This window comes from Syngnathus leptorhynchus, chromosome 3 (assembly GCF_054491065.1).
Source record: "Syngnathus leptorhynchus isolate UIUO chromosome 3, UIUO_Slep, whole genome shotgun sequence".
Taxonomy (NCBI): domain Eukaryota; kingdom Metazoa; phylum Chordata; class Actinopteri; order Syngnathiformes; family Syngnathidae; genus Syngnathus; species Syngnathus leptorhynchus.
Window position 1 is genome coordinate 13,579,540 of NC_141197.1, and position 18,671 is coordinate 13,598,210.

At 38.8% G+C, this 18,671-nt stretch overlaps 1 protein-coding gene across 2 annotated transcripts in view; it reads right to left on the reverse strand.

Annotated features, from left to right (window-relative positions):
• Positions 1-18,671, reverse strand: part of LOC147059371 (CUB and sushi domain-containing protein 1-like) — a 280,490-nt gene that overhangs the window by 101,833 nt on the left and 159,986 nt on the right. For both annotated transcript variants that reach the window (XM_085906897.1, XM_085906896.1), the window contains exons 7-11: positions 11,776-11,888; positions 10,520-10,597; positions 4,711-4,792; positions 2,971-3,095; positions 711-832 (exon numbers count right to left, since the gene is read on the reverse strand). In XM_085906897.1, coding sequence (XP_085763023.1) covers positions 711-832; positions 2,971-3,095; positions 4,711-4,792; positions 10,520-10,597; positions 11,776-11,888 — 520 coding nt within the window. The remainder of the gene's footprint in view (positions 1-710; positions 833-2,970; positions 3,096-4,710; positions 4,793-10,519; positions 10,598-11,775; positions 11,889-18,671) is intronic.

Below are 18,671 nucleotides of genomic sequence, written 5' to 3' on the forward strand. Positions count from 1 at the left end.
TCTAAAATTAGAATTGGATATTAGGACTTGCAGCGTAAATACATTCTTCATTCTACCACAAATGGAAAGTTTAAGGAAAATAAGGCAAAAATGTAATAAAAAATGAACACCGTTTCATACACTCATACAAGTCATATTCGAAAGTATTGGAACAGTGTGATCAATTGCTTTATTTTGATTATAAGCAAATACTCTTTTGTTCTTTTCTCCACTCCAAATGTTAGGTTTTTTTAAACCTTATTTCCAATCAGCAAAAATAAAAGAACTGGCCTCATTGTTCAAATACTAAGAGTAGTGTATGCGTGAATGTTTGGCATTTATGATTAAAGTGGATTAAGAAATATAATAATAAAGGGTAGGGGGGCTCGGTGGAACACTGGTTAGCACTTGACACTCACAGTTAGGAGTGTGTGGGTTCGATTCCACCTCCAGCCCTCCCTGTGTGGAGTTGTTCTCCCCATGCCCATGTGGGTTTTCTCCGGGCACACCAGTTTCCTCCCACATCCCAAAAACATGCATGGTAGGCCGATTGAGCATTCCAAATCCCCCCTAGGTGTGAGTGCGAGTGTGGATGGTTGTTTTTCTCTGTGTGACCTGCGATTGGCTAGCAACCGATTCAGGCTGCTGGGATAGGCTCTGGCACGCCCGTGACCCCTGTGTGGACAAGCAGGATAGAATATGGATGGATGGATAATAAGGGGCGGACTCACCTTTGTAGAATCCAAAGCAGTGATTACCCAGACACAATGAGCATTGTTTTCATACTGGACAGGGTAGTTAGGAGATGTAATGATCCCTCTGGGTCCCCGTAAGTTGCTACCACAGGTACGGGCTGAAGGCAAAAGACAGTAAACAGACATTTTACACCTCAAATAAAGGTACCAATGGAAATCCAGAAAGGTGTCATGAAAATGTTCAGCAAAAGATTGCTGGGGTTTCATTGTGGCTACTGAACATGAGCATTTTGAATTATTACAATCAAGAATGTGCAAAAACCATGATTGGTCAATCATACTAACTGATGAAACTATACACCAATTTCATCAGAGGTTAAACAAAAACATACATGCAATTATTATGATTAGGATTACAAAATACCAGCAGCAACATCAACATAATAATAATATAATAATAATAAACAAAATCAAATCACATTCAAAAATGATTTAGCAATAATGACAGTAATAATAATTTGGTCATATGTAAACAAGCCCTTTGCCATTGGTGATGATACCATGCCAATGACAAACATTTGTTTTGAAAGCGTACAATCAAGAAAACAAACAAGGAACTCTTAGAGCTGGGAAAAAAAGCCATTATCCATTTATGTCGCTCATTTCGTCAATGTAAATTGCATATTGGACTAAACAAGAATATTTAAGACTTGTCGCCATTCCAGGCATTGTTTTCTTTCCATTAGTGTAAAAAAAAAAAAAAAAAACTCAATACAGATTCAAGCAATTGCATAAAAGCAAAGAACAAATTTTTTTTTGAATAGAGACCTATTAAGAGACATTCATCAGTGAAAAATGATTTCAGGAACAAAATGTTAAGAGGAAATGAGTGATGTAGGAAGGGCAGAAGGTTAGAAAGAGACAGAAAAAGACTGAAAGAGAAGAGGACTTCAGGATGACTGCTCTGACTGTTAATTAGAAAAAGAGAGCTGAAACACACTGTGGCGTACGCGCACACACACGTGCATGCACACACGCAAACTCGCACATTAATGGCTATTCATTCCACAGATCGGCTTCTAATTAACAGTTGGGCCTCAGAGGAGAATTGGGAAAGCTCGTGGGCTGGAGTCCCTGGAGAGGGCCAACACCAGACCAGACGCACTTAGCATAGCCGTTTCAGTTTGTGAGTTTGTGTCAGCGCATCAAAGCACATAAAACACCCTGACTTGGAAGTTGGAGAGGCAATCCACCCCTGTTGACAAAACAAGCAATTAATCACACAATGTGTTCAAATGCTGATTGGGTTCAAGACAGTACAAAACACTGTCTGATTCCCCTTGTGCAACTTTTGTCCTTTGTGAACGTCTCAGACAAGTGACCAGTGAAACAAGCATGTATATTTTACCTTCGAATTACCACGATCCGATACAAAATCTGTATTCAAAATGTGGCCCAATAATGACAAGATAAAAATGTGGCTGGTAATTTGATGCAATATCAATTAAAACTTTGCAATGGTATGAAAAAAAACGATGGTATTTTCGAAGGGAGGAAAACAAAAACATTCTGGATCCTTCGTTCTATCTGTCCACATCTCACTCGCCCTGCAGGCTCTTTGTCTCCTCCTGACAAGAGTGGCCGGTACCATGAGGGCCAGTGAGTCTCTGCAGCCACACACTGACTTCTAGACACAAACCAGACCGACAAACACAGACAGTGTAATACAATGTGACAGGACTCTTACAGTATGTGTCTGAGCATGGGGAGCATGACCGTCAAACGGACACACATACGCACACACAGCTCGAGGCAAAGACTGCTGCAGAGGTGTGTGACACCATCCTTTGGATACATGCTGTCAATGTGGGCGTGTGTATCTGTGTGTATTTTGCTTTGTGGATGCCAGCTGTCTGTCTTTCCGATGTGGAGCAATAAAGGCACCAGGGTATTGTATTGTCAGTAAGTACGTGGGCAGTGAGAGCCCCTCCATCATTGCTTTGACACTCACACTGCAAGCGGCCATGCAATCAGCAAAGCACCGAATGCAAATAATATCATGTCTCTGTAATATTAGCAGAGCAAATAACAATAAACCAATGTCACTCTCACAAAAACAATGCATTCTCATATGTCAATCATCTCAATGGAGAGGATCAACAATTCCTTCTAGAGAAAAGAATCATTTTGAAAATGTCCTTAATTGTCTTATCAAAACTGGCGGTGGGATACAGTCCAGGTACAGTACAGGACAGTAAATCATGTCATAGAGGTGACGGCACGTGTTAAAACCTACTTCTGCAGATGGGCCTATGGTCACTCCAGGCAGCCAGCGTGTCCGTCACTCTCTGACACGTGATACTTTTAGATCCTTGAAGAACATAGCTGTCGTCACAACTGAATTGGACGCTGGAGCCGACTCTATTTTGAGAGACAAAACAGAAGCAATGTCAAACAAAGTCATGCTATTTGTATGAGATTTGCCAGCATTGGCGTCGTCTGGCATAAAGGGTTTTGGCATTGTGTGTTTTGGGTGGGGTCATTCTGACATTCGAGCTTTTACCACCACTGCTTTTCATCAATGTCTTATCAATTAAAGTTTAATCAAACATGAATAGATTTGCAAACAATTACAATCCCAAGTATGTCATGTGGTTTTAGTTCTAAATTTGTGTTCGACTGCCTGCTTTCCTCTGCTCACACTTGTGTTTTCAGTTCTTATTTTAAGAGCCCAGTACTTTGTCTCTTGTCCCTCGTCAGTTTTTTCAATTCACTAATGCTTTCGACATCCTGCTGTCTTATATGTGAACGGGACATTCAGCCATGTCAGCACAAATCCACATGACGTCTTGCCTGAAGAGCTCAATGTCTCTGCCCTGCTGAAAGACAACCGTTTACCTCCTGGCCCAGATTCGACAGTAGCTCCTCGTTGTTCAGGGGCTCCACCCTGTTGTTAAACATGATATTGCGTACACATCTCTCTGTGATCATGCAGAGTATACAACTTACATACAAGTACGGGCCAAGAAATTTGTAGCAACAGGCACAGCTGTATATGTATTGAATTAAAACTGATTAAATTTGATTTTTGTCATATATATGTATATTTGATGTATGTTCTTTAGTACAATTTACTCTGTCCTTTCATTCTCATCACAAATCACAGTTTCTGCTCCTCTGCTGCTTGACAAGTGGATATGAAGGCCAAAGCTCACCAACGATATCCACACAGCCTTGACATGTATGCACACTTAAACTACATGTGCATATGTTGGTAGTAACCTTTCACTACCACACAGACTCCAATAATAGTCCTATTACATTTGTGCAGCCATAGTAACTAATGGCAATGAAGAACAGCAGGAGCAGGAGAATGAAAGATGATATCATTTAAACGTTTTTGGGCCCCAAAAAAAAATCTTCCTTGAGTCTTTTGTAATTACAAGACAAGACTATCAGCTCCAGATGCTATGCTCTGAGGATAATTGCATCATACAAGAGGATCATGAATTGTCTCCTTTAGTGCTGGTTGACACCAACACATCTAGTGCATGAGTCACCAAATGATTTTGTTTGTTAGCCATTCGTGTTGCTCCAATCACCATTTTCTGACACATTATTCCCATTTGCTTGTTGCTACAACATCAAAAATATGAAGGGAGACGGAAGGGAGCAAGCTAATGGCAACGTGTTGTGCGTGATGCACAGCCACCTCGGCCATATTTTGCTATAAGGAATTTAAAATCTATCGTTACTTTAATCCCACTGGTATGATGGCTAGGATAGTCTAATGTAGGCCCTAAAAATACATTTATGAAGGTAATGTGAATTAATTTTAAATTTGTTTTTCCAGAAGTGAGTATCAATTTAAAAGCAGTTCACATTAAGGAGCTCTCAGTTTCATAAAGGTCAGTGACCACATTCTGTAAAACACCTTTGCGAATCATTTAATGCAGATGCATTATTCATTTTCAACAGAAAAGGTTTTGTGTACAATATCTCAGGATGTTTGGAAAATAATGAAAGGTGGACTCACTGGAAGGTGGAGCCCATCCTCTTGCCATTGTCAGGGACTCCAGGATCTGGACACACATCTCCAGCCAAGCCACTTTGACTCACTAGGAGAAAAGAAAATGTATTCATTACCATTAACAGACACCAAGAGAGTAATCCTAATGTATGTGTGAAATGCATAGAGTTAGTGTCCTGGAGCCTAAATTTTTCTGATTTCTGTTTTATCCTAGAATTAATAAAAAATGATTGTCTGCCCAGCTGTGACAATGAACCTGGACTAATGATACATAAATGTCTGTATGTACTATAAACCATGCATCCCCAACAGAAAAAAACCTCCAACATGAAAAAAAAACAGATTGATGTATTTTTTCTGACAAAGTTGTACTAATAAATTAAAGTGAGGCTTTTGGTTGGGGTGGTCCTATTAATTAAAACACTTATATACTGCTTGATTGTGGTGCATCCATGCATCACTGTGCTGTGCTGCCCCAAAGTGAACAAAACCCCACAATTTTAAAGCAAAAGCACCAAGGAAAGCTATGAAACGTTGACAAAAAGCCAACATGACGGTAGCAGTCAAAAGGCATGTCTTCATCTGCCAGAAGTCATGGTGAACATGATGTGTTGAAAAGTATCTCGGTACATTTACTGAAATTTGAAATTCAAAATAAAATATATCTTGTCGACCACAAAAGGAGGAGAAGAGTTTGGGTCCCCCGATAAAAGCAGAAACTAAAGTAACTGTTACTGAATGTGGCAGCGTGAACAAATGTTTTTTTTAGGAGACATTTGACAATTCTTTGAAGAGAAATCACAGCTATTTCTAACACATCAGTAACGGTTCCAAAATATGAGTGCGACGGTGATTTGGCGTGCACAAAAGCAGCCTTCTTCCTCTTCAAAAATGGACACATGAGCAGCTCTAAGGAGGTGATAGCCTGACTAAAAAAACAAGTGAAAAATAAATCAATGTTATTAAGTAAGTTTCTAAATCGTTTTATGAAAATATGTGACGAGTTGCTTGATAATTACTGGCCTGATATTTTTCTGAGCGAAAAGCAACAGGCAAATGTGGATGTAATAATCAGCATAAGCCGTGTCTTGACAATTTTCTTAAATAAGGACTTCAAAATTTCTGTATGACCTGAAAGTAGTTGCCCAAAAAATATTTTAATAAAATCAGCCTTCACATGTCCCATATTGTACCTTTCTATTTTGATTTTATGTACACGGCCATGCTTGTTGGAAAAACAACAAATAAAAAATAAAAAACGACCAACAACCAAAGACAGACTGACAAGGTGACAATTAATCTCGTGCACTAACGAACACACTCAAAAAAGGCACGCTACCTATTTCCACTGCTTCAACGGAAGAACAGGAATAATAACACGACGGCAGCAATAATAGCAATGCAAAACAATGAGGGAATGGAGGCGGGCGTTTCGTCTTTCAACTTGAAAGTTTACTTCTTAAACTGTCTCCTCACCCATACCTTATCGGAAATGTACACAGCGATACGGAGGTTTGAGAAATGCAGGCATCAAAGATGAATGGGCGATTTTCTGCATTTGTGTGCTGTGGGTTGTGAGTGAATTGACAATTTGTATGCATGTTTGTGTGGGATATGGTGCAAAGAGAACAAGCTGTCTTGCAGCTCCACCGTGGTTTTGATGTTCTTTCCAAAAACACATCACACATCCGGAAAACACACACACTCAGCCACATTCCTCTCATCCCTTTCACCCTCACTCATGTTCAAATGACATTCATTGGCATCCTTTACCAAGGTTTATTTGCCAAATACGGCTCATTCAAACAGCATGAGATTGTAATAGAGAAAAAGCTGGGCCGTTTTCAAAAATTCTCATGCTGACTTAATCCTGTATTTGCACTTAAAAGGCCATTTGCCATTGAAATACAAGATTATGATGCATAATGTTGTTTCTATATCTTCAAAGTGTCTTTCCAGACCTTTCATCTTTACAATTTAACTCTCTAGGAAATCATAGAAAGTGATTAATTTTCTGTTTGGTGTCAATTTATGTGCGCAGCAACCATACAGCAGAACATCACTCCGGCTATTTAAATCAACAATGCTTACTTTTGCATTAGATTTTTTGGACGGTGGACTAATTTATCTCGGATTAGTAATAATCACATTGTGAAAATCCATAACTACATTTAGAGACCACCATAAAACTGCACACAAAAAATAATTAATAATTTGTGAGCACTTCAATGCAGCAAATAAAATACAATTTCAATGTTAAAGTTGAATTTTCATTTGTTTTATTTCAATCGGCACAAATTAATTTTATTAAGTGGGGTTAATCTTGATTTTTTTTTAAATGTGATTTATTTAATTTAAGAAATATAACAATAATGGTGAAATAACTTGTTTATTTTTATAATGATGATGATGATGATTATTGTTATTATTATGAAGCATAGGATTACCTATAATTACAGGACCAGACAACAACTTTACAATGCCTCACATTCACACAATGAGAGGCTGTTGCCATGGAAGGTGCTGCAAGTTCCACTGGGAGCAAATTAGAGTTCAGTGTCTTGCTCAAGGACATTTGGTTTTGGTCACTAGTGTTTAGGATCAAACCTTTGAGTTGGGAGACAACCACTAAGCCACGCTGCCCCGTGGCAAAATGGGTGCCTTGGCTCAGTAAAGGTTGAGAACACTTATTAGTAAAAAAAAATAAGTGTCATTGTTTTATTTGGTAGAAATTCTTACATAGGTCCGATATAGTCGCACATACGCAGTATGCTGCTATTAATATGACACTGTGCTAATGGTGTTGAGCCCCAGAGCAGGTTTGAGGGCTTGAGGCCACCTGACTCAAAGGTATGCTGGGAGTGCTGAGTAGCCCAGAATCTCCGCAGCAACTAGTTCAATTTTCTGCATTTTTGACATCACCTTATGACCGTCTGGTACCCAACTCAAGGCCCAAAACCAAGTCTTTGGCGATCAAATCATTACTAGAAAACACACAAATGAACTGACACCATGAACCGACACTATGAACTCTTGAGCTGCTCTTCAGGTTATAGAGACATAGAGTTTGTGGAGTGGAGTTCGTGGAGTGGAGTTTTAGATTCACTGGATGCCTTTCATCCACTCTTCCACCAATTCCGCAGGTCAGTCAAGCCGAAGACTCATGTCTACAGTCACTTGTCTGACATCTGCTCATGGAACACACGAGCCACTTAATCACCACATAAAAACACAGATGCACACTAAAAGCAATTTGCAATAAAGCAAACTAGTAGATGGGAGAAAACACCTGGTTATTGCACCGACTGGAAATGAAAAACTAAAGAAAATATGGCCTTGCTGGACTCTCATTTGGTGTCATAAAAGCTTCCACTCTTCTGAGAAGATTTTCTATATAGTTCTCAGTTGTTTTGTACTTTCATCCAAAAGTCAATTTCTTAGATCAGGGACAGTGTTTAGTCAGTGTTGGGGTCAAGGGATTTCATGGTCTGCCACAACAAACCTATCAAAAGCATGCCTGCGCATGTGCTAGGAACAGAAGGGTGTCCGAATAATTAGCTTTGGAAACACAAACACAAGATTCCCAAACTTTTTACGCTACTGCTCATATCAGACCATGCTGTACTATAGGCTAAAGGTTGTTTTAATTAGATGGTTAGATGATGATTCATATGCACTCCATTTTGCTAATAGCTAAAACTCATCATCGTTCATTGAGTTGATATAATAATTATAAATTGCATGAAAACTGCACACCTTGCTATACAGCTAAAATATTTCCGCAGGGAGTGGTAATGCAATGTTCAATTAAATTGGCCTCTGTTTTATAATGCTTTGATGGTGATTGTGTTTCCCTGTGACCTCCATCCGCTTACATCCAAGATCCCTTGACCCAGTGTGCGATGCATTGTTTCTCCAGTTTAAGTCTCCACTACAATAGCGCTGCTATTTGTTTTAATGAGCAGTGGACCCGGAGTGAGAAATTAAACTCCTCGAAGCTTGAAGCATCCCCGGACAACACGTTCAACCGTTATTATCCTTATTCGTTGGCATCACATTATTACAGATAGCGAGCATGTTTTCTTCTGTGCATTTGTAATTTAGTGCAATGGTTTCTTAGGGGGGTGTTTTAAAACACATGCAGGACACAGTGGAGATAGCTGTAATTTTACTTAAATATCACACCAAAATCCTCACAGAGCAATGTTCCGTGAGCTATATGCCAGGTGGAGCATCGTGTTCCACAAGTCATAAGGTTAACTGACTTTTGCAGCTGCACTGAGCTCAGTTAGTTTTAAACATTAGGAGAATGTATATTTAGGACACCCAGAGCCACTTTTCTCCAAGTCTCTGAAGTATCCTGCTGCAATAATTTAGTCGATAGCCGAAGGGAAAAATGCAAAGAGAGTCATAACAAAAGGGTGCCGGTGTGTAATCTGAACTCTTCACCGGACATCACAAGATTGATAAATATTTAAGACACACACGCACATTAACTCTCACGTGCACACGCAAATGATAATTGCAGCAGCACATGCTTGACTGAGCATGTAAATGGCCCGATTTATTGACAAGGGTATTATGATGAAGGTGAAAGCTGAGGAACACTTGGGGCAGGAGCTCGGTCTGCCATAAAAATTCCATAAAATTAAAAAAATAATAATATATATTTTATATATATATCACATGACCTAAATAGTGTTTCAATATGTCCCTTGGCAGAAATCCAATTCCATAGAATGTTTTTTTCATGATTAAAATTACTCAATAAAGACTAAATTACTGCCATGTAATCAGTGTAATATTGAAATCTATAAGAAGTTTTCTTTTTTTCCCCATGTAGTACAGTACACAGGGTGCCTTATAAGACGAGTGACGTGAATTTTCTGTGAAAACCGCTTACTGGATTTATTTTGTTTGCTTTGACTTGCAACAAGGAAAACAATGGTGTCAAGCTACAGTGAAAGCAAAGTTTTTAACCATTCAGTTAAAACACTATTAGATATAAACACCACTATAGACAATAGTCAACACCAAATATTTGTAAAAAAGCTGATAAAGATTCAGCAGATATAGCGAATGTTTAGTGCCTTTACAACAAGAGCACTACAAAAGCAGTCAAGTTTGCTGTAGACCTCTCATTTCTCTTCGACATTTTGTTTTTCCACTGACTTAGCTGTTTTGCTAGTCTGTCACTGTTCCCATCGGGTCATTATCACAAACAGCATCCGGCTCGTTTCCACACAAAAAGGCCTTAAAACCCCCACTTTCAACCACCTGCAAAACACCAAATAGCAAAACAGACTTATTTATGGACAAGCCGGTGAGCATTGTGGAGCAGGCTGAGGTCTGATATTTCCCCCAGGAGGTAATAGAGACCATAAATGCAACTTAGGGAGAGGTGATATTGGATTTCCTTTCTTTGGCTTAAAGGGAAACAGCTCCATTATGCTGGAACTGCTGGGTGTGTAAATAAGCCACTGTTTGGGATCAAATGGTATGTCAAACCAGCAGTATTAATAGATTCCATACTCATTGTGTGAAGGAAGCAGGGGCCACATTTATAACCAGTACGCACTGTAATCAAGCAAAAATAGCTTCTTCTATTTTTCTGGAGGAATATATGCATTTCAAATACTATGTGTCATATCAGACTATGAGATAAACTAACATGTGTCATGATTGACACTATTTGGAAGATATTATTCTCTAAACTATTATTATGTTTGTTTTTTGAAAAATGGTATTGTGTCCCATGTGATTGTTGTGTGGTTGTGTGCGTGCGTGTGTGTGCGTGCGTGGGGGGGGTACTTACAGACTGCATTTTTGTGACTGGAATCTTTATTGGGCATCATCTTCACTCCTCTGGACTTCAACTCTATTGCTTTTTTCACTGAAGGGACAGAAAGTGATAGAACTCATTTTATTAGAGAAAAACTAAAAAAAACAATAATTCTTGCTGATAAACTCCTGATCCTATCAAAACTGTGATCACTGGCGACAACTTTAGGCGCACAATGACAAATGTAATGAGATCTGATACAAGCGCTATATAAAAAAAAATGCTTTCACCAAGATAATAAAGCTCAATTGACACAGTCAAAGATACTAAGAAACGTTCAATATTTTACCGCATTATGATGTGAAATAACGAGTAGTCAAATTGTTTAAATAATCATCACATGATTCAGAAAGCTCCACACTACAGAGCATTATTTTTATTTTTAACCCAATACGTTATACCTTCGTGAAAATGTATATTGAAAGTGATTTGAATTTGAATTTCTTTAGCTAATTTTGAGAGAAAGAGAAAGAAAAAAGAAAATGAGATCAGCATTGAAATTCATCCATTTTACAGTATATATATTTTTTATTTCGTTTAACGGCTTTACAGAGGATAACACAAAAATCTGTGGTGCAACCAAGCTGCATTCCACTGAGAACACAACATGGAAATACAATTTTAACTTTCTCATACCGACACAGAAGATAGAAGACAGAAACAGGATGGTTATAATGATAAAGAACAATTGTAAAGAAAGGCAAACTAAAGTAGGACTTGGACATGCGCTATTTAATCTCATCCATTCAGATGTACTTTAAATATGCAAATTATGTCCATCCAAGCACTCAATAAGAGCAAATGGAAGCAAAAGCAACACTGCCATTTCAAGCTCCTGTCACTGGAAATACTAATAATATGAACTAAATAAGGAATAAGCCAAGCATGTGCTTAGATGTATTTATGTTTTCATGTGTGACTAAAAGGGTCAGCGCCCATTCGCATTTAGCTTGAACGTGAGAGCTGATATTGCCTGTTATGCTATGCATGGTGAACATGGAGGTATAGTGCTCATGAGTGTGGCCACGTTTTAAGCAAAGAATAAAGCCTGCAATGTAAAGGTCACCTAACTGTGTTATGCAAAGTGAACAAGTGCATAACCATCACAAAAATATATAGAGAGTGTTTTTTTATAGGATTTTCCAGTACCTTAAACAAAGATAAAACATACATATATATTCATTTTATAGGCTTTCTAGTCTCATTGTGTGTACTTGTGTAGAACATACCTTGGTACTGAGCACTAAATCCTTTCCTTCTGTGGTTGCTGTCTGAGGTGAAGTGTATCCGCAACCAGTTCTTGCTTGATATCACTGGTGAGGGCAGGGTTGTACCAGTTAGCCTGAAAAGAATCAAGTATTTATTTATTTATTTATTTATTTATTTATCCATCTATTGATCTATTTATTTATTTATTTTCTATTGAGAGCTGCAGACTTAAGGGGGCATCTTTTATAGACAAACAATGAACTGGAATCTCAATGGACATGTGCAGTGAGTAGCTAAATAACGTGTTAATGTGTGGTCACTATAAGTGCACATCATTTAAAAATAGATCTCAGTATGGTTCTGCAAACATCAACTACAATCATACACACATTAAAAAAAATAATACGTCTCTGATGGTGTCAAAATTGGTGATGGTTTTGTGCTGCACTGCCATGCTTGCAGAGTTGAAAACTAATGGGAAAATACAAGGAGTGAAATACTAAGTCTTAAAAAGTAATCAAAGTTCCCATCCTTCAAAACAGTTTTCTAAGCAACACCGCTGAGACTGTGTTGGTTGTCGATAGTAAGTCTTACATCAGCTTCAGCTACTCTTATATTTCCTTACCAAAGAAGACAGAGGCACGGAAGGGGAAAAAAAATACCCAAAAAATGAGGCAAAGCAAACGGTGCAGTGAGTCAAAAAATAGGAAGTGATGTATAGACTGCAGGCTTGCTGAAATTCAGTGGTCTACTACCCTCCCTCTAGAAATATGAGTCACTTTAACTGCCCTTTAATAATATCACAAGTAGATAGAAACTGAGATGAAGAAGAGAAACATGCGCAGATAAGGGACAGGTCAGAAATAAGAGGTTGTTTGAAAATATTAAAAGAACTTTATTGAGGGCTTATCACAAGAGATGCATACTTGGGAAGGTTATCAGGTCCAAAACAAAGGGAATGAAAAAGACAGCTCAAGAAAATCTGGTATAATAAGTAACAAAGCAAAAGCATGACACTGTCACTGTGTAAGCCTAAAGGCAGCAGAAATCTAGTCCACAATGGTTCCAGAATATATACATATATATATATATATATATATATATATATATATATATATATATATATATATATATATATATATATATATATATATATATATATATATATATATTGTGCCAATCGCAAAATGTTTGATATGTGAATCACTTGAACACCTGCTGAGATGAAATGTGTATAGCTCATATTTTTTTGTTTTTGTTATTTTTCGACAGCAGAAAATTCCTCCAAATAATACTATGAATTCCGAAAACAAACAGCTGGCGCACTGCAGGGGTTGCTCTGCAAGCTTATTTGTGTCAACAGTGTGATGCCGTGAGCCAACCTGCTCATTATAAATGTAAAAATGTGGAGTGTTAGAGGTCAATTGATAAAGTCATAAATAGGGCAATGCACAACCATCTTCCTATTTCTACATCAGACATTTAAGATGCAGTGGGAGATGGACTGGTTGATCGGTGTAGTATTTTGCTTTACAGGTGTTCTATGTTCCTTGGTCACGCACTGTAGATTACACAGGGTGTCTGGGCTTCCGTGCTAAACTACTGTCTTGTGATCTGAATCCCTGTAAAAGAAGAACATTTATGGATGGAGTTTCCATTTAGTTTAATCAAGAGTTGGTAAGTGGAAATGAAAAACCCGTTTTGGTGAATGTTTGCTTAATTTCAGATCACCACCTGCCCTCTTTGCTTTGACTCAATATAAAAAAAAAATGTTTACTGGCATCTAAAATTCCCCAGTCAAGTTGAGAAGCAACACTTCAGGGAGAATGTGACTATCTATATCTGAAAGCTGCTCAGTTCAGTTATTAGAAAAGCTCATTCATACAAAAACAACAGTGGTGAATGTGACACTTCTGGTTCTCCAAAGAATACGCAAGAATTACCATGTTAAATATAATGTGCTATCTGAACAAGTGTTTTGTTAGATTAGGAGACAGTTCTTGTGTAGGATTGTCACTGTGTAAAAGGGATATTGTACTTGTAAATTTAAATGCCCATGATATTGGGCAGGGGTAAGATACCATCTCATGATCAAAGGCTCATCAGGTCCTCCCTCGCAGACCATGTCAAAGTGTCCTTGAAAAAGATACTCAGTTATTGGTAGAAACTTTGTATGGCAGCCTCCACCCTCATCATTACAAGAACAAGTTGTTGTTAAACTGTATATGTGAAGAACCTGAAGCTGCTAAAACTGAAAAATGACTGCAGAGGTAAGGAATGATGTTAATCTTCTGTTCTATTTGGTCATGCATATCAAATGTATTAGTGATGTCACCAATTAAAGCTTGAACCACCCCCCAAATGAAAATTTTGTGACATGACATGGCATGACTACCAACAACAGAACAATCTTTCAATATGTACAAAGTTGTTTAAAGAGTCCAATAAAGTCATTAAATATGTAGCTAACCAAAAGATGAAATGCATTAAAGAGTAAAGCTTTGCACGAAGACAGAAACTGAAGAATACATGGGGGGTGGGGGTGAGATATGCTGCGTCTGCTCCATTATTCATTTGGGCTGGCCAGCCGCCTGACACTGGAGTGAGACAGCGACAAGAGGTCAGGGAGGAGGAGGATTGAGAAGAAGATGCAAATGAGAAGTGAACCAAAGATGGATCTTGGAGGAGGAAAAGGGAGAAACAGAGCAAGCTAATGACGTGCAGATCTGCCTGAAGCCAGAAGTAATCAAACAGGTTCGAGGAAAACAGGAATAAATGTCAGGGGCCATATAATTTAAAACGAGGCAGAAGTACATGACGAGAACATGAGGTGGTGGGAAGGTGAGCTAGAGTGGGTGGAAATCCACTTAAATCAATGTGTGTGTGTGTGTGTGTGTGTGTGTGTGTGTGTGTGTGTGTGTGTGTGTGTGTGTGTGTGTGTGTGTGTGTGTGTGTGTGTGAGAGTGAGAGTGAGAGAGAGAGAGAGAGAGAGAGAGAGAGAGAGTGTGAGAGTGAGAGTGAGAGAGAGAGAGAGAGAGAGAGAGAGAGAGAGAGAGAGAGAGAGAGAGAGAGAGAGAGAGAGAGAGAGAGAGAGAGAGAGAGAGAGAGAGAGAGAGAGGGAGAGAGAGAGAGAGACTGGGAGGAGTAACCTCAGGAGAGAGGTTACAGTGGCTGTGAAGTGTAAATGAGTCTGGACATAACAAATACGAGGGAGTAAAAAAAAAAAAATGCGGGATGGGGAGGTTGATGTAGTGGGAGACTACACAAGGAGGGTGGAGAGAAGAGGCAGGTGGAAAATATTTCCATCACTACAGCTCTAGGCAATTGGCTTCACTTGTGATAAACTAATTAGAGAAGTGTCGTAATACCCTCAAGATACTGCTGTTTTGGCCCTTAGCCTTCCGATTGGCCACAATCTCTTTTTTTTTTGTAAAGTTATTACAATTATTGAAAGTCTGGTGGGCGTGAGCCTCCGCAGAGGGACAGGTAATAAGAAATTGGATACTAGTGCACAGACGTTTGTTCTTTGGGATTAAAGATGTGCTACCACCCACTGTTGTTGTCTGACGGCTTTAGTGGGAGAAAGTGGTTAGGAAGACACTGTTTACAACTGTCAATTATACTGTCAATTTCTATCATCGACTATGTTAACATGCAGTCAATAACCCTTTTCAAACTCGATTATGGGCAGTATTAGAGGTTGTGAATCAGGTAAGACCGAGATTCAATATCAAACGTTTCCCATGGAGAACAGTACCATGTTTGCAGTACTATAATGGGATTCTTGCTCTTGATAAACTTGAAAGATGTAAATTTGATCCACATTTAAAGGTGTATCAATATTTTCCAAATCTCTCCTTGTGTTTTGAGCTGTTGTAGAATGTTTCTGAGCATCTCTCTTTGGGAGTACGAGGTCTCAAAGCAATCAAGTTAGTTGAAGCAGGGAAGTGGATGCTGATTGACGTGTGCGTGACTTTCTACTGTTTGTTATTAACAAAGATGGGCAATCTGCGGGGATATTGGGTTGGTATTTCTTCTGTTTGCAGATGATGTGCTATTGTTGATTCATTAATCCACAATCTGTGTGTGTTATGAGAATGTGCATGTCTGGCTTCAAAATGGACTTGAATTTTAATTGGAGGCTGACTGAGGTGGGCACATTCGTGAAAGTGGTGAGGTGGACCCATTGGTGAAAGTTGGCTTTGATAATTATTGGTTCTATATAAATTTATATAATTCAAGTTGTGTCGTTATATACATTTATAATTTAAGTTGTGGCGTTATCGGAATAAAAGGCACAACGGAAAAATAGTAGTCAGAGTTTTTGAAAATTAGAAAATAATAATGAGTTTAAAGTAGAGAGCTGTTGTACAGGAATATATTATGAATAACAGTTTGATCACATTACCAGCAGTGACCCCATTAACAAATTACTAATTGTCTACTAGTGTTTTTAAATTAGGTTAAAGTCCAAAGCAGATGGAAATGGAATCGGGTTATTTCATGTGAACATTTGGAGATTCCATCAACCTTTCAAAATGAGTATAAAATGGTTGACTATCTCAGTGATTTTACTTTAGATTAAGGCAAATTATTGAGGTTTTAGTGCTGCCAAGTGTGGTGAAATAAGTGTGAAAATGTAGTGGACAGCGGGGAACAAAATATGATTAATTGCTCCAGCCATCCAGTTAAATAAAGTAGCACTACAGAGACTTGGGGAGCTGAGGAAGAGGAGAGAAAGGTGCTAGGAAAAAGAAATAAGACGGGATGGCCAGAGGGAGAGTTGATTGTGCAGGCTGGAAGGCTGTGACCTTCAACGTATTGTGATCTGATTTATGCACGTTCGAGACGATTAATTTCCTTTTGTGTTGGATTCATAAGCTGAGAATTACAAATTGTAACAAAGATTAATTGTAAGAGTTACTACATAGGTAAAAGAAATCTGTAAGAGTTAGGTCAATAAATGCAAATGGGTAATGTTAAATTTAACACAAGCTGATTTACGATTATTTTGTTAAATCTAGGTCTTCCTTGTGTTGTGAAGAAAAGTTTTAGTTGAGTTACAATCTTCCTAATTTTGTCCATATAAAAAATGCTTTTAGTCAGTACAATTGAGCTACATTTTAAGGTTTTTCTTTTTCCCCAGCGGACCTATGATGCCACAAACTCATCAGTGCTCGATGAACTTAATGCGGTCAGATACTTCAAAAGTCTGGTTTCAGTCACACTAGTCGCAATTGTAAGGAAACACAATGAGGATTTCAATTTAGTGGTGTGTGTGGGGGGGGGGGGGGGGGGGGGGGGATCAGGTATGGCCAACACAAATGGAGAAAGATACAAATCACCATAATTTCATTCTGACAAGCTTGAAACAAACATTTCAATTTTACCAGTTGATCCAAAAAAAAAACTCCAAATGGTCCCAGTCCAATTACGCATGTGTGTACACGCTTGCCTGCGTGTGTGTGTGTGTGTGTGTGTGTGTGTGTGTGTGTGTGTGTGCGTGCGTGCGTGCGTGTATGCGTACGTATGTGTGTTTGTGTGTGTGTTTGTGTGCATGTGTGACAGCCAGTCAACGTGACATTGAACCTGCCACCTAATAGACAGAAACATGGAACAGGAAATTGCTTTTGGGACAACCAATCAGAAAAAAAAACCTCCCGGTAAACAGGAACAAACCGTCATAGTGGTCCTGTCATGTGTCAATCATCCTCACAATGACCTGCCCACATCCCTCAGAGAAGCAGTCAGTCATGTCTTAATCCCACGTTTGGAGAAAAGTACATACTTAGTTACCTGGGAACATGGCGATGGCTTTCTCAAATAAGCAGAGCCAAACTCCATACACTTCATTTAAGGTAAGTTAGAACTCGCATGTCACACACTGTACAGTGAGTAAAAATCTCAATTTTCTCTTAGTGAGTAAGTGTGACAGATTTATAAAATCCATATCTTATGTTGGATATTGATTAGTTGTTGCCATGGTATTGTATTGAATGTATGTCTATGTAGTCATAGAATGTATGTCATTCTGCTGACTCCCATCGTGCTAATCTCTATCCAGCCTTGAGGCAAATGTGAAGCAAAGTCAATGCTGTTTTAGGTAAAGTAAGCCCAAAACAGTCTCAGTTTTATTTCTACTTGATTTCACGCTCAATTAAGTAGTGAGAGATGCTTGAATTGTGTATGGATCGCAGTCGTTTATGACAGTCACTGTTACGGTGTCATTTCTTGACCACTGCATCCAAAGTTTCTCTAAAACCGTGTTCTCCTTTTAGCTGTCATGTTAGCACATGAAACAATATTGAAAAATTCATAGTATATTTGATATCACATGATTGGATGCTAATTTTGAAAAGTCAGTCTACCAGTCTGTGTTTCATGCCTACTTTATCTCCTGATCTGGGCATCCAACATGACAGAAACATGTGATCACATGATCAAAAATGATATACACTAACGATCTACACCTATTTGTTTTATTTTTAGGCATTTTCAGTACCCTGAAATTGTGCTATTGAGCCTTGCAGGACAAAGGCTACTTACTAGTTGTATTCTGGGGGACACTAGAGACACAATATTCTATCGAGTCGAAAGGCGTTGGTTGCTGAAGCCGATGATTTCCATCTCACTGACTGTGCCTTCAATAACCCGCCCTCTGTCTACCCCGATGACCCTCCAACTCCAGCACTGCCCAAGCTTCGGTGATTGTAGTCTTTGAACGTAAGCTTTCACAGGTAAGGCAGGCGGGTATGTGCATGCATACGTGTGTGTGCTATCTGTCAGCGCCCGGGGGGACAACACGCAACAGCTCAAGCTGTCAGCAGGCCACTTAAGACCTGACACCGACATGCAGACATACACATAAATGGTATCATGAGAACTCTACGCTTGATGTGTAACCGCTCAACTGGCG